We start from the raw sequence: 13,613 nt of genomic DNA, 5'->3' as shown, positions 1-13,613 counted from the left end.
AATTTTGGTTTCAGTTTGCTCCAGGTTTTGTAATTTTCTAAGGTTCATCATTAGGCTATTTATTTGAAGTTTTTCTCTTTTTTTTTTTATGTAGGCACTTAGAGCTATAAATTTCCCTCTTAATACTGCTTTCACTGAATTCCCTAGCTAGTACCATTCCACAGCTAATAGTATATTGTGTTTCCATTATCATTTGTATCAAGAAAATTTGCAATTTTTTTTTAATTTCTTCATTGACCCACTGGTCATTCAAGTCATAAAGTCTTAGATCTGAAAGAGACCTTTGATTTTTGTTAACATCAGTGATTATGAAATTGAGGTTATGATGTATCACTGGATTGTAGGCGCTAAATTGTAAGTAATAGACATCTTTTAAAAAAAGGTAGAAAAGTATCAGTACATTTCACATATTGAGAATAAGAATTGTTTTTGAGAACTTTTTTCCAGTTGTAGGGCATGTGTGTGTGTAGTTGTGGGTGGATGTGGGTGTGGGTGTGTATTGGTTTCAGTGGAAACTGTGGTTCTTACTATAGGTTAAGAAATAGGGGAAAAAGAAAAAAAAGAAAGAAAAAAAAAAGAAAAGGGAACAGGAAAATGTTTATGAACTATTGATCTAGTCTTATTCCCAAATTTTATAGCTAAAGAAACTAGTTGGGACATACTGAAAGGCCCACATGTCTTCTACCTCAGTGTGATGATCCCATTTACACATGATGTGCATGTCTGTATGTGTATATGACTATTCCACACTGAAGTAATTCTAATTTCCAAACGAAGGAAAGAAATTACAAAGTTTATTTAGTTAATACCATATCAGTAAGTGCTCACATGACTTTTGTATTTTTAATCTCTTTTATGTTTGTCTTATTTTTCTTTTTTTCCCTCTTTTCTTAAATATCCTTCTATTTCTCTAGGAAAGAAAGATATACAACGTGAAGCTAGAGAGAGGGAGAGAAAGAAATCCAGGACCAATAAAGAGGGAGAGGGGCAAACATCCAAAATCTAGGAGACAAAAGAGAGAAACATCCAGGGCCAAGCAGAAGTAGAGGCATCTCTGCCCCATCACTCCTGCTTTCTTCAAGATCCCCTCTGCGTTTTGCACAGGCTATAGTCTTCTGGGAAGGCAGTGCTGGTGGAGAATGGGTCCATCTACTTTCAAAGACATGCATTGGGAATTTATTAATACCTCTATATCCTGCTATCTGGCTCTCTGAGTTGGTACTCAGTAATGTACTGAGGAGAGTGAGCTCCTTGAGAGCAGAGCTCTTTCTTTCTTTCTTTCTTTCTTTCTTTCTTTCTTTCTTTCTTTCTTTCTTTCTTTCTTTCTTTCGTTTCTTTCTCTTTCTTTCTGTCTTTCTTTCTTTCTTTCTTTCTTTCTTTCTTTCTTTCTTTCTTTCTTTCTTTCTTCCTTCCTTCCTTCCTTCCTTCCTTCCTTCCTTCCTTCCTTCCTTTCTTCCTTCCTTCCTTTCCTTCCTTTCCTTCCTTTCCTTTCTTTCTTTCTTGGCACGATCTTGGCTCACTGCAACCTCCACCTGCCAGGTTCAAGTGATTCTCCTGCCTCAGCCTCCTGAGTAGCTGGGATTACAGGCACCCACCACCACACTCAGCTATGTTTTCATACTTTTAGTAGAGGCAGGGTGTCACTATGTTGGCCAGGCTGGTCTCAAACTCCTGTCCTCAGGCAATCCACCTGCCTCGGCCTCCCAAAGTGCTGGGATTACAGGCATGAGCCACCGCGGAGGTAGGGCTTATTTCTTACTCTCTCTTGTAGTCCCTCAGTAATAGTTTGCTTGGAAAACTATCCTGATTAATACACTGAGCTTTTGAGATACTGTTCCTTTTATACAGTTACATTCTTACTAATACAAATGAGAAATCTGTAGCCTTAAAGACACGATTAGGCTAAAAAGAGACTTTTGGAAAATTTGTAAGGAGCTTGATAAAATGAATCCAAGGTTTTAAAATAAGAGGTTATGTTACACACACAACACACACATACACTAAATAGACATACATCGTGGATTAAACCCTTTTAAAAAATGTCATGAGAAAGATATTCTTGAAATGATTTAATAGCATTTTTAAAATTATTGTTTTTAATTGTTTAAGATACTGTTATGTAATTTGTTAGATGTTAGAAAGCAAGCGAAGGGAATTTATTAGATGTTAGAAAGCAATGGAAGAGAATTCACTGAATGTCACTCATATTCCATGAGAGTGGCTGTTTGAATCTGATAATTTCATCAATAAGTTTAAAAACTTTAAACTTATTTGGGGCTGACTGGGCAAAGGATAACCCCCCCCACCCCAGATTGGGTCCTCTTTTATGCAAGGAATTAGAGAGAAATGAAATTGTTGACCTGGCACAAGCTATCCTTTCATTAAAATGTTTCCTAAAGCCCTGATGACTGGAGGGAATATATTAAAAACAAAAGGAGGCTGCTCTTCCTATGGAGTAGGCATTCTTTTATTCTTTTACTTTCTTAATAAACTTGCTCTCACTTTTCTTTAGAAAAAGAAGCTTGTTAACTTATTCTTTAAAAAAGAATGGGAAATCTCTTTTTTTTAATAGTTAATATCTATCACTTATTGAGTGCCTAGTGTATATTCTTTTCACATAAGGAAAACCTCAGTTTTTTAAAATACCCAAGATTATACTGCGAGAAAGCGGTAGGGCCCAAATTTGAACCCATTTAGCCTAGAACCTCATGTTCTTTCTAGCCTACTACTTAGGGTCACGATGTTTAAATTTTTTTTTTTTTTTGAGTAACTCTTTTTTTGCTTTTATGTAGCTATAGAAATTTAACTTCCTTTTCGAAAACTCAGTTTCTCGTGGATATAGGTGATATACATTCTTTTCAGGAATTCACAATTCATATTTTGATACTTGACTAGGGCTCTGCAAAATTACTATGGTTTAATGAATAACTACAGGGCTAAAATTGAGGGTATTTGTGAAATGGCTTTTTGGGCAGGATATGTTGAGTCCACATTGAACACTAGGTGGCACTATTCCATCATTGGACACTTTGAGGAAAAGCTATCCTTTATGGATTTTATTAGTTGCTTATTAATTTTAATCATATTGAAGCGGCATTCGAATGCTATTCATCTAGAAATCACAGATGTACACAGTATCACAGATTATTTCTCATAAAGTCAAAGACACACATTTTTCTTTCCTGAATTAGAAAACTTTAGCCTAAATGATGAAACTAATGGTCTTCTTTGGGATTAAGCTTGAAAATGTGGGTTTTTTTTTTTTTTTTTTTTGCTTTTTTTTGGAATCTGTTACTTTACCAAAATATCCTTTGGCTTATTTTTAAAAACTTAAACAGGAAACTACAAAATAAAAATAATGTTTGAATTACATGAGGTAATATAGGCAAATGCATTCCAAAGAAAACACTGTCTTAATATCTCCTTCAGATAGACTGTCTGATGATCACTACTTCTAACACTTGCGGATGTATTTAAGACTTTTACCACTTTTATAAAGGTACATTAGTGGTTACAGCCACTTAAATCTGTATCACTTTACTGTAAACAGTATTTTCTCCATTGACTAATATTCAAAAAGACTCATTCTTTTTCTCATGATGAAAATGCTATCAGAATCAGTAGCCAACTGTAGCTAATGCAGAACAGTAGTAATTTGCAATGCATGTAAATCTATATGTATATTTAGCATCTGCAGCATTTGGTATATGACATACTGGAAAAAATGGAACCATTTTGGTTTGCATATTTTGCATAGAGCTACTTTTCTCTATCTCTGCAACCAGGGCTACTACATACTACATATAGGACATTGTACAATTATGAGTGAGTTGCTGATATTCTTATTTATTATGTATTTTTCTAACAGGCGGCAGTAAAATGTTCTGAGGAAGGCACAACTTTTTCTTTTTGCACAGGAGTACTAGATGGACTAAAGAATAGTCTTTTCAGATTTCTTAGCAATGATACTGCTCATCTATGTCATTGGCTCTTATTCTTGAAAGAAAAAAGAATATGAGAGGAGGGAGCACAGGAGAGAGAAGGTGATATAAAAGTACCATTCCAGGATGCATCTAATTTACTACAAATGTCAGGGTGGGTTTAGGGCCTCTACAATGGATAGATGCCACAGAATGCCATCCCACGGTATCTTCTCCTCATACTCTACCTTCAAATCATACTGGCTTTGTTGTTTGTTAAACTTGCCAATGTCCATCTTCCTCCCAAAGCTTTATACTTTTTGTCTACCTGGAATGTTTTTTTACCCCAGGTTTCTGCATGACTGGCTTTTCCTCATCCTGCTTTGACAGCTCAGATCAAGTGTAGTTGTTATTCTAGTTGAAGGGGTACTCCCTAGCTCACTACCCCTAATAATTGGCATGTTTACTTATTTATCCTATTGTTTTTGTAACGCAATTTATTTATTTACTTACATTTTTAGAGATGGGGTCTCACTGTGTCGCTCAGGCTGGAGCACAGTGGTACGGTCATAACTCCAACTCCTGGGCTCAAGTGATCTTCCTGTCTCAGCCTCCTGAGTAACTGCATTTACAGGCACGAGCTATGATGCCTGGCTATAACACATATTATTACAAGAATTATATATATTTTTTATTTTTACATTCTATAAGGAGAGACAGAAAATTAGTAAGTAAGCGCCATGTCAACAGGGCCTTGTCTATCTTCTGTCTTGAATATCCCCAGTGTCTATTGCAGTGCCTGGCAAAGAGAAGCCATTCAGTATTTGTTGAATGAATGAAGGCATGAATAAATTCAACTTTTAAGGCATAACCAACATTTCAATTGATGATAGCTAGTAGAGTTCTGCTTTTTAAATTTATTCATTCAACAAATACTTAATAGATATCTGATATATGCCATGCATATACCTATTCCCTTGGGATGCATCCATACATAAAACAGACAGAAGTCTCTGCCCTAAAAGGGCTTGCATTCTTTTGGGGCAGATATGCAATAAGTAATAAACATATGAAGTATAGTATATATTATATTTGAAGGTAAATAAGTGCTACAGGAAAAAAATGAGCAGGGTAATGAATGTTGGGGATACTGATAGTGGTGTTGAATATAATTGAAAGGGAAGTGGCCAGAGTTAGTCTTGTGGAGAAGATGACGATACCTGAGCAAAGTCTTGAGGGTGAGAAAGGATAAGCCATGTAAATATTGGGAAAAAAGTATTCCAGGAAATAAGACAGTCAGCGGACAGACTTTTTTAGGTGGGAGCATGCCATATGTTCAAGAAACAGTGCGGCTAAGGCAAAGTAGGCAAGAGTGACAGTTGTGGGAGATGAAGTCAGACGGATCACTGGAGGCCAGATCTTGGAGGGCTTTGTGGGCTATTGAAAGTGGGTTGACATTATTCTCATAGGCTGAGTTGGCAAATTTTAAGCAGAGGAATGAGGTGATACAACTTATATTTTTACAGAATCCTCTCTGGCTGTATTTTTTTGCGAGAAGATGTAGGGGGAAAAGATGGAAGTAGAGAGGCTAGTTATGAGGCTATAACTAGGTGAGGGAGTATGGTGGCTTGGAGTAGGGGGTTTGCAGTGGAGGTAGTAAAGTGGTTAGAATGTGTATATGTTTTGCAGGTAGATCTAATAGGATTTCCTGATGAATTGGATCTATGGTCTGAGAGAAAATGAGTCAAGGACAGAGTTAAAAGATGGCCCTAGGATTTTGTCCTGAGCAATGGTAAGGATAGCGTTGCTGTTAACTAAGATGCAGAAGACTGGTAAATAAGCCAATTTGTGTTAGGGGGCTGGGAGCAGGATTTCAACTTGGTGCTTGTTAAACTAGAGCTGTCTAACATCTAAGATAAAAGGCAGTTGGATAGATACGTGCAACTGAAATTTAGAGGGATTGGTCTGGCCTGAGCACTGTCAATATATAGATTATATTTAAAGCCATGAGACTAGACAAGATGATAACAGAGTGAGTGTAGCTAAAGATTAAGGGTCCGAAGACCAAGTTGTAGGGTATTCTGACACTCTAACATCAAGAAACCAAGGAGAAATGCCTGTACTGGAATAGAAGAGAGGTTTCAAATCAGCAACTTAAGGTTCTACCTTAAAACAAAAAACAAAAAAAGGCAGAGTGTGATGGTTCACTCATATAATCCCAGCACTTAGGGAGGCAAAATGAGAGAATCACTTGAGGCCAGGAGTTTGAAACTAGCCTAAACAACATAGTGAGACCCCCCATCTCTACTAGAAAATAAAAAGAGAACAGAAAAAGAAAAATAAGAACAAATTAAACCTAAAGGAAATAGAAAAGAAAGGAAATAAGTATTGGAGTAGAAAACAGTAAAATAGAAACTGGAGAAAATCAATGAAACTAAAAATTAGTTATTGGAAACAATTAACATAGGCAAAACTTTGGTTAGATTGACCAAGAAAAAAGACCGAAGATACAAATTATCAAAATTGGGAATGAAAGAGGAGACATCGCTCCTATCCCTACAGAAATTAAAAGGATTATAAGGGAATACTATGAACAACTTTATCCCATTAAATTAGACAACTTAGAGGAAATGGGCAAAATCATTGAAAGACGTAACTGCTAAAACTCAAGAAGAAATAGAGAATCTGAATAGAGTTATACTAAATAAAGCAATTGAATTAGTAACTAAAAATCATTCTACAAAGCTCATACCCAGATGACTACCCTCATGAATTCTATTCAACATTTAAATAATAAATAATAGCAATCTTTCACAAACTTTTCTGGAAAATAGAGGAGGAAGTACAACTCACTCAGTGAAGCCAGTATTGTCCTATACCAAAGCCAGATGAAGACATTGCAAGAAAAGAAAACTGCAGACGAACATCATGAATAGAGGCGAAAAAATCTTCAGTAAAATATCAGCAATATTAGCAACACATAGAATGGATTATATAGCATGATCCAGTGGGATTTATGCCAAAAAGATTTAACATCCAAAAGTCAATGAATATAACACAAAAAAATTAGTGAAATAAAGGACAAAACACATATAATCATCATTAGACACAGAAAAACACTTTACAAAATCCAATACCATTCATAATAAAAATTCTCAACAAATTAGAAGTAGAAGTGAACTTTAACCTAAGGGGATTCATGAAAAAGCTGCAGCTAGCAACATATTTAAATGGCAAGTGTGAATGCTTTCTTCCTGAGATTGGGAACAAGGCTAGGATGTCTGCTCTCACAATTTTGTACAACACTGGAATGGAAGTTCTAGCTGGTACAGTCAGGCAAGAAATAAATGAAAGACATCTAGACTGGAGAGGATAAAACTGCCTTTATTCACAGAGCACGTGACCCTATAAATAGAAAATCCTAAAGATTCCACAAAAAAGTTACTACAACTAATGTGTTCATCAAAGTTGCAGAATACAAGACCAATTGATTTCACAAAAATTAATTATATTTCTATATACTATAATGAACACTCTGTAAAAGAGATTAAGAAATTAACTTCACTTACAATGACACCAAAAGAATACTCAGGAATAACTGAAAGAATTGTACACGGAAAACTACAAAACATTGCTGAGTAAAATTAAAGACCTAAATAAATGGAAACATTCAACCTTCATGGATTAGAAGACTTAATATGGTTAAGGTGGCAATTCTCTCTAAATTAGTAGATAGATTTAGTGCAATTCCTATCAAAATCCCAGTGGGCATTTTTGCAGAAATTGACGAGCTGATCCTAAATTTGATATGGAAATGTGAAGGGCCCAGATTAGCCAAGATGTTTTAAACAAGAACAACAAAACTGGAAGACTTACACTTTCCGGTTTCAAAACTTACTATAAAGCTACAGTAATCAAGACAATGTGAGCCAAGTGCAGTGGCTCATGCCTGTAATCCCAGCACTTTGGGAGGCCAAGGCAGGAGGATCACTTGAGGTCAGGAGTTTGAGACCAGCCTGGCCAACATGGTGAAACCCTGTCTGTTATAAAAATACAAAAAAATTAGCCAGGCATGGTGGCATGTGCCTGTAGTCCCAGCTACTCAGGAAGCTGAGGCAGGAGAATTGCTTGAACCGGGGAGGTAGAGGTTGCAGTGAACCAAGATCGTGCCATTGCACTCCAGCCTGGGCGACAAGAGCAAAACTCCATCTCAAAAAAAAAAAAAAAAAAAGAGAGACAATGTAATGGCGTAGCATAGGGATAGACCTATAGATGAGTGGAACAGAATTGAGAGTCTAGAAATAAACCCTTCATGGTAAATTGATTTTTGACAAAAATGTCAATACCATTCAATGAGGAGTAGTGTTTTCAACAGATGGTGCCAGGGCAATTATATATCTACATGTAGAAAGAGCAATTTCAACTAATCTCACATCATGCATGAAAAGGAATTCAAAATGGATCATAGACCTAAATGTAAGGGCTATAACTATAAAGCTCTGAGAAGAAACTATAGAAGTATCTATATCTCTGTATCCTTGGGTCAGGCACAGCCTTCTTAGATATGACACCAAAACACAAGTGACCAAAGGTTGCCATTCCCTCCCCAACAAAAAATCATGTGGAACTGGCAATGTGAGACAGGAAGCACCTCTATCCCAAAGGATCATTCTGAGTCCTAGCTGGACACAGGTATATATATAATATATATATATACTAATACAAGTATATATATATATACTAATACAAGTATATATATATATACTAATACAAGTATATATATATACACTAATACAAGTATATATATACTAATACAAGTATGTATATATACTAATACAAGTATATATATATATACCAATACAAGTATATATATACTAATACAAGTGTATATATATACTAATACAAGTATATATATATACTAATACAAGTATATATATATACTAATACAAGTATATATATATACTAATACAAGTATATATATATATACTAATACAAGTGTATATATATATATATATATATATTTGTATTAATCCATGTTCACACTGCTATAAAGGTATTACGTGAGACTGGGTAATTTATAAAGAAAGAAGTTTAATTGACTCATAGTTCCACATGGCTGGGGAGGCCTCAGGAAACTTACAGTCAGGCCAGAAGGCAAAGGGGAAACAGGCATCTTTTTCACAAGGTGCCAGGAGAGAGAGAATGTGCAGGGGAAGCTTCCACTTTTAAAACCATTAGATCTCATGAGCACTCCCTCACTATCATGAGAACAGCATGGGGGAAACTGCCCCCGTGATCCAGTCACCTCCCACCAGGTCCCTGCCTCAAGATGTGGGGATTACAATTCGAAATGAGATTTGGGTGGGGATACAGAGCCAAACCATATTATTCCACCCCTGGCCCCTCCCAAATCTCATGTCCTTTTCAAATTTCAAAACCAATCATGCCTTTCCAACAGTCCCCCAAAGCCTTAACTCATTCCAGCATTAACTCAAGGGTCCAAGTCCAAAGTCTCATCTGAGACTTTCCAACAGTCCCCCAAAGCCTTAACTCATTCCAGCATTAACTCAAGGGTCCAAGTCCAAAGTCTCTTCTACCTGTGAGCCTATAAAATCAAAAGCAATTTAGTTACTTCTAAGATACAGTGGGGGCACAGGCATTGGGTAAATGTTCCCATTCCAAATGGGAGAAATTGGCCAAACCAAAGAGGCCACAGGCCCTATGCAAGTCCAAAACCTGGCAGGGTACTTGTTAAAAAAATTTTTTTTTAATTTTTTAAAGCTCCAGAGTGGTCTCGTCTGATTCCGTATCTCACATCCAGGGCATGCTGATGGAAGAGGTGAGTTCCCAGGGCATTGGCAGCACCTTCCCTGTGGATCTGTAGGGGACAGTCCCCATGGCTGCTTTCAAAGGCTGGCATTGAGTGCCCCTGGCTTTTCCAGGCACATGGTGCAAGCTGTGAGTGGATCTACCATTCTGGGGTATGGAGGACATTGGCCCTCTTCTCACAGCCCCACCATGCAGTGCCCCAGTGAGGACTCTGTGGGTACCCTGACCCCACATTTTCCCTCTGTATTGCCCTAGTAGAGGCTCTCCATGAGGGCTCTGCCCCAGCAGCAGACTTTTGCCTGGACATCCAGGTATTTTCATACATGCTCTGAAATCTAGGTGGAGACTCCCAAAGCTCAGCCCGTCTTCTGCATACCTGCAAGCCCAACACCATGTGTTGGCTGCCAAGGCTTGGGGCTTGCACCCTTTAAAGCAATGCCCTGAGCTGTATCTTGGCCCCTTTTAGCCTTGGCTTGAGCTGGAGTGACTGAGACTTAGGGTGTCATGCCCCAGGGCCACACAGAGCAGTGGGGCCCCAGGCCCAGCCCACAAAACCATTTTTCTCTCCTAGGCTTCCAGGTCTGTGATAGGAGGGGCTGCCATGAAGATCTCTGACATGGCCTGGAGGCATTTTCCCCATTGTCTTGGTATTAACATTCTGTTCCTCATTTGTTATGCAAATTTCTTCAGCCAGCTTGAATCCCTCCTTAGAAAATGGGTTTTTCTTTTCTACCACAGGGCCAGGCTGCAAATTTTCCAAACCTTTATTCTCTGCTTCTTTTTTAAACATAAGTACCAATCTCAAACCATCTCTATGAACACATCTGACTAAATGCTTTCAGAAAATGCCAGGTCACCTCTTGAATGCTTTTCTGCTTAGAAATTTCTTCTGCCAGATACCCTAAATCATCTTTCGAGTTCAAAACTCCACAGATCTCTAGGGCAGAGGCAAAATGCCTCCAATCTCTTTGCTAAAGCATAGCATGAGTGACCTTCACTCCAGTTCCCACTAAGTTCCTCATCTTCATCTGAGACCACCTCAGCCTGGACTTCCTTGTCCATATCACTGTTAGCATTTTGGTCAAAACCATTAAACAATTCTTTAGGAAGTCCACAACTTTCCCACATCTTCTTTTCTTCTGAGCCTTCCAAACTTTTCCAACCCCTGCCTGTTACCCAGTTCCAAAGGTGCTTCCACATTGTCAGGTTATTTTTATAGCAGTACCCCACTCTGCCGGTACCAATTCTCTGAATTAGTCCATTTTCACACTGCTATGAAGAATACCTGAAACTGGGTAATTTTTCAAGGAAAGAGGTTTAACTGACTCACAGTTCTGCATGGTTGTGGAGGCCTCAGGAAAGTTAACAATCATGGCAGTAGGCAAAAGGGAAGCAGGCACCTTCCTTACAAGGCGGCAGGAGAGAGAGAATGTGCAGGGGAAACTGCCACTTTTAAAACCATCAGATCTCGTGGAACTCGATATCACAAGAACAGCACGGGGGAAACTGCCCCTGTAATCCAATCACCTTCCACCAGGCCCCTCTCTTGAGGGATTATAATTATAATATAATCTTGGGGATTATAATTCAAGAGGAGATTTGGCTGGGGACCCAGAGCCAAACCATGTCAATACTCAAATGGGTTAACTGAACAGTTTACTGAAGGGACTAGTTACAAAGGTATGGGCAGAGTAAGAGAAACTAACAAGGGATGGTGCAGGAAGCAGAAGTCGGGGTTAGTGACAACAGGGAGCCTTTACTACTTCTTAACTTACCAGGGAAAACGGAGAGAACTACCAGAGAGCAGCTGTAATGGAAAGGCTGTCTGACATGAACTGTGGTCTTCATTGCAGAGGAGAAACTTAACCAATGTGATCTGGCAAGGAGGAGGAAGTAGAATAAATATCTTGGCCTCTCTGTTCTTCCTTTGATTTGTAGCCACTGGCTTCTACTGGCGAAATCCATGTAAAAGTCCAAGGGCAAGGGGGTCCTTTGATGAAGTTCATGGGGGTCAGCTGACCAGGCTTAGAACAGGATGGAGAAGAGCAGAGTGGTCTGGAGAGACAAATGGAAAATGACAAATGGAAAATGTCTAGCACATCCACTTTCAGGCCAAGTAGTTCAATAGCTATGGGATAAAGGAATAACAAGACTTGGCTCAGTGTGTTTGTGACCTTGACAACAGTTGCTTTTTTGGAAAAACTCAAAGTTATCATTTATATTGTTATTTTCTGTGTTATCATTTGATTTCTAGCTCAATAATAAAGTCAATTTTCTAACTGAACATTGAGTAGTTTATAATTGCTTAAATATTTTCATGCCACTATAATTAGACCCAGAATTTATTTATTGATTAAGAGCCATCTGTCTTTTTGGAATATTGCAGTTCAGTTAATTGTTGGCAAGTGATCTCTCATGGGTAACTCATGTCCTGGAGTTACTTAATACTTTATCAAGTATATTCTTTTAAGATGGTAGTCAGAGAAGCCCATACTTATCCAAAAAGTAAGAAGAGATGTCCTCTTTGAGAATCTTTCTGGAAATATAAGTAAACAGACTTACAACCAAATATTAGAGTTTGGGGGGGAGTTTTCTGAATATGGAAGTGTGGATTTTTGCCATTTTGTCAAGATCTATTGCTGTGCACATTTATTTACTCCTTTAGATCTTTATTTTGGTAAATATTTATTTGAGTATTTTATGGTCCCAGAACTAGGAGAGCCACTTTGAAGTTTCAAGAGAAATAAATGTTACAGCTTCTGTCTTTGAGAATTTCATAATTTTATTAGAGAGATAATTTGTATTGTATAATACAAAATTAGATGACAACCCAGTGTTCTACTGTGGGAACATCAGTCTGCCTGTGAAGAAACAAGGGTCCTTGTTAAACTATGCCACTTAACAAGTCAACATCATTTTTGCCAAGTCACTTAACTTCTCTGAGCTTCTGTTTCCTCATTGTTAATGTTCCTTTGATCTCTGAAATTCTGTGAAAATCAAATTCCAAGTAACAGAAATATCCATTGGCTGGGGTTGGTCTGGGAAGACTTCATAATAACTGTGTTTTCTTTGAGATGTCTAAAGGAAAGTTCAACCTTGCTTTTCAGAGAGGTTTCCCTTGATAGATGGTGTGTGGCATTGTTTTTTCACTGGGCAGTGATCTGCAGAAGTCAGAGAGCAAAAATTTTCAAGATTATGGGGCCCAAGGTGAAGAAGTTTAAAAACTGTTTCTCCCCTGAAACTGATGTGTGCCTTTTTAAACGATTCCATCTTGTTTGACCAGATTCCTGCTTTATACTCATACTGTGGAAGTGGTTCTTTTCTGGCATTTTTCACTAACAAAATTTAGCAGGAGTTAAATTGAAAGTGCATCTTAAACATCACAGTTGGGGAAATACAGGCGTTTGTGTTCTGTTCATTGCATCATTGACTTTTTTCTGTAAAGACAAAAACAATGCATTCTATTTCTGAGATACTGTCTTGAAGTAACATAAAAAACACAATCTTGGAAATATGTGGAATTCTGTTGAAAATATTTTTTCAAAGAAATTTTAAACTGTAATTTTTTAAAAGCAAAAAGTGATTGCAACGGTATACTTAGTGTTTAAAGAATTTAAGTGAAATAGGATAGCTAACTAAATTTAGTAATTCACCTAACTTTTCCTTCTGTTATAATTTGTTTTCCTTTATTAATGAGAAATGCTAAGTTGGAGTTGGCAAATTAGATTCTTCACACATGAAGACCCTTTTTACTTGAGTTTGCCTTCTGTCTGTCTTTACAAGATAGATTTATGAAGAAGGAATAGGTCTCTGTGAACAACCTGGACAGGCTCAAAACTGGTTATGGTCACACTAAAGTAAGGT

The 13,613-nt window shown here is 37.6% G+C and overlaps 1 protein-coding gene across 4 annotated transcripts in view; it reads left to right on the top strand.

Annotated features, from left to right (window-relative positions):
* The window catches only part of NME7 (NME/NM23 family member 7), a 238,133-nt gene that overhangs the window by 15,808 nt on the left and 208,712 nt on the right, over window positions 1–13,613 (top strand). The window contains exon 1 of one of the 4 annotated variants that reach the window (XM_063627240.1): window positions 9,707–9,759. The exons of the other annotated variants lie outside the window; for them this stretch is intronic. Within the exon in view, the coding sequence (XP_063483310.1) occupies window positions 9,745–9,759 (15 nt within the window). The 5' untranslated portion in view covers window positions 9,707–9,744. Of the gene's footprint in view, window positions 1–9,706; window positions 9,760–13,613 lie in introns of those variants that run through there. 4 annotated transcript variants of the gene reach the window in all.

This window comes from Symphalangus syndactylus, chromosome 12, assembly GCF_028878055.3.
Source record: "Symphalangus syndactylus isolate Jambi chromosome 12, NHGRI_mSymSyn1-v2.1_pri, whole genome shotgun sequence".
NCBI lineage: Eukaryota > Metazoa > Chordata > Mammalia > Primates > Hylobatidae > Symphalangus > Symphalangus syndactylus.
This window is presented reverse-complemented; position numbering and strand designations above follow the sequence as displayed.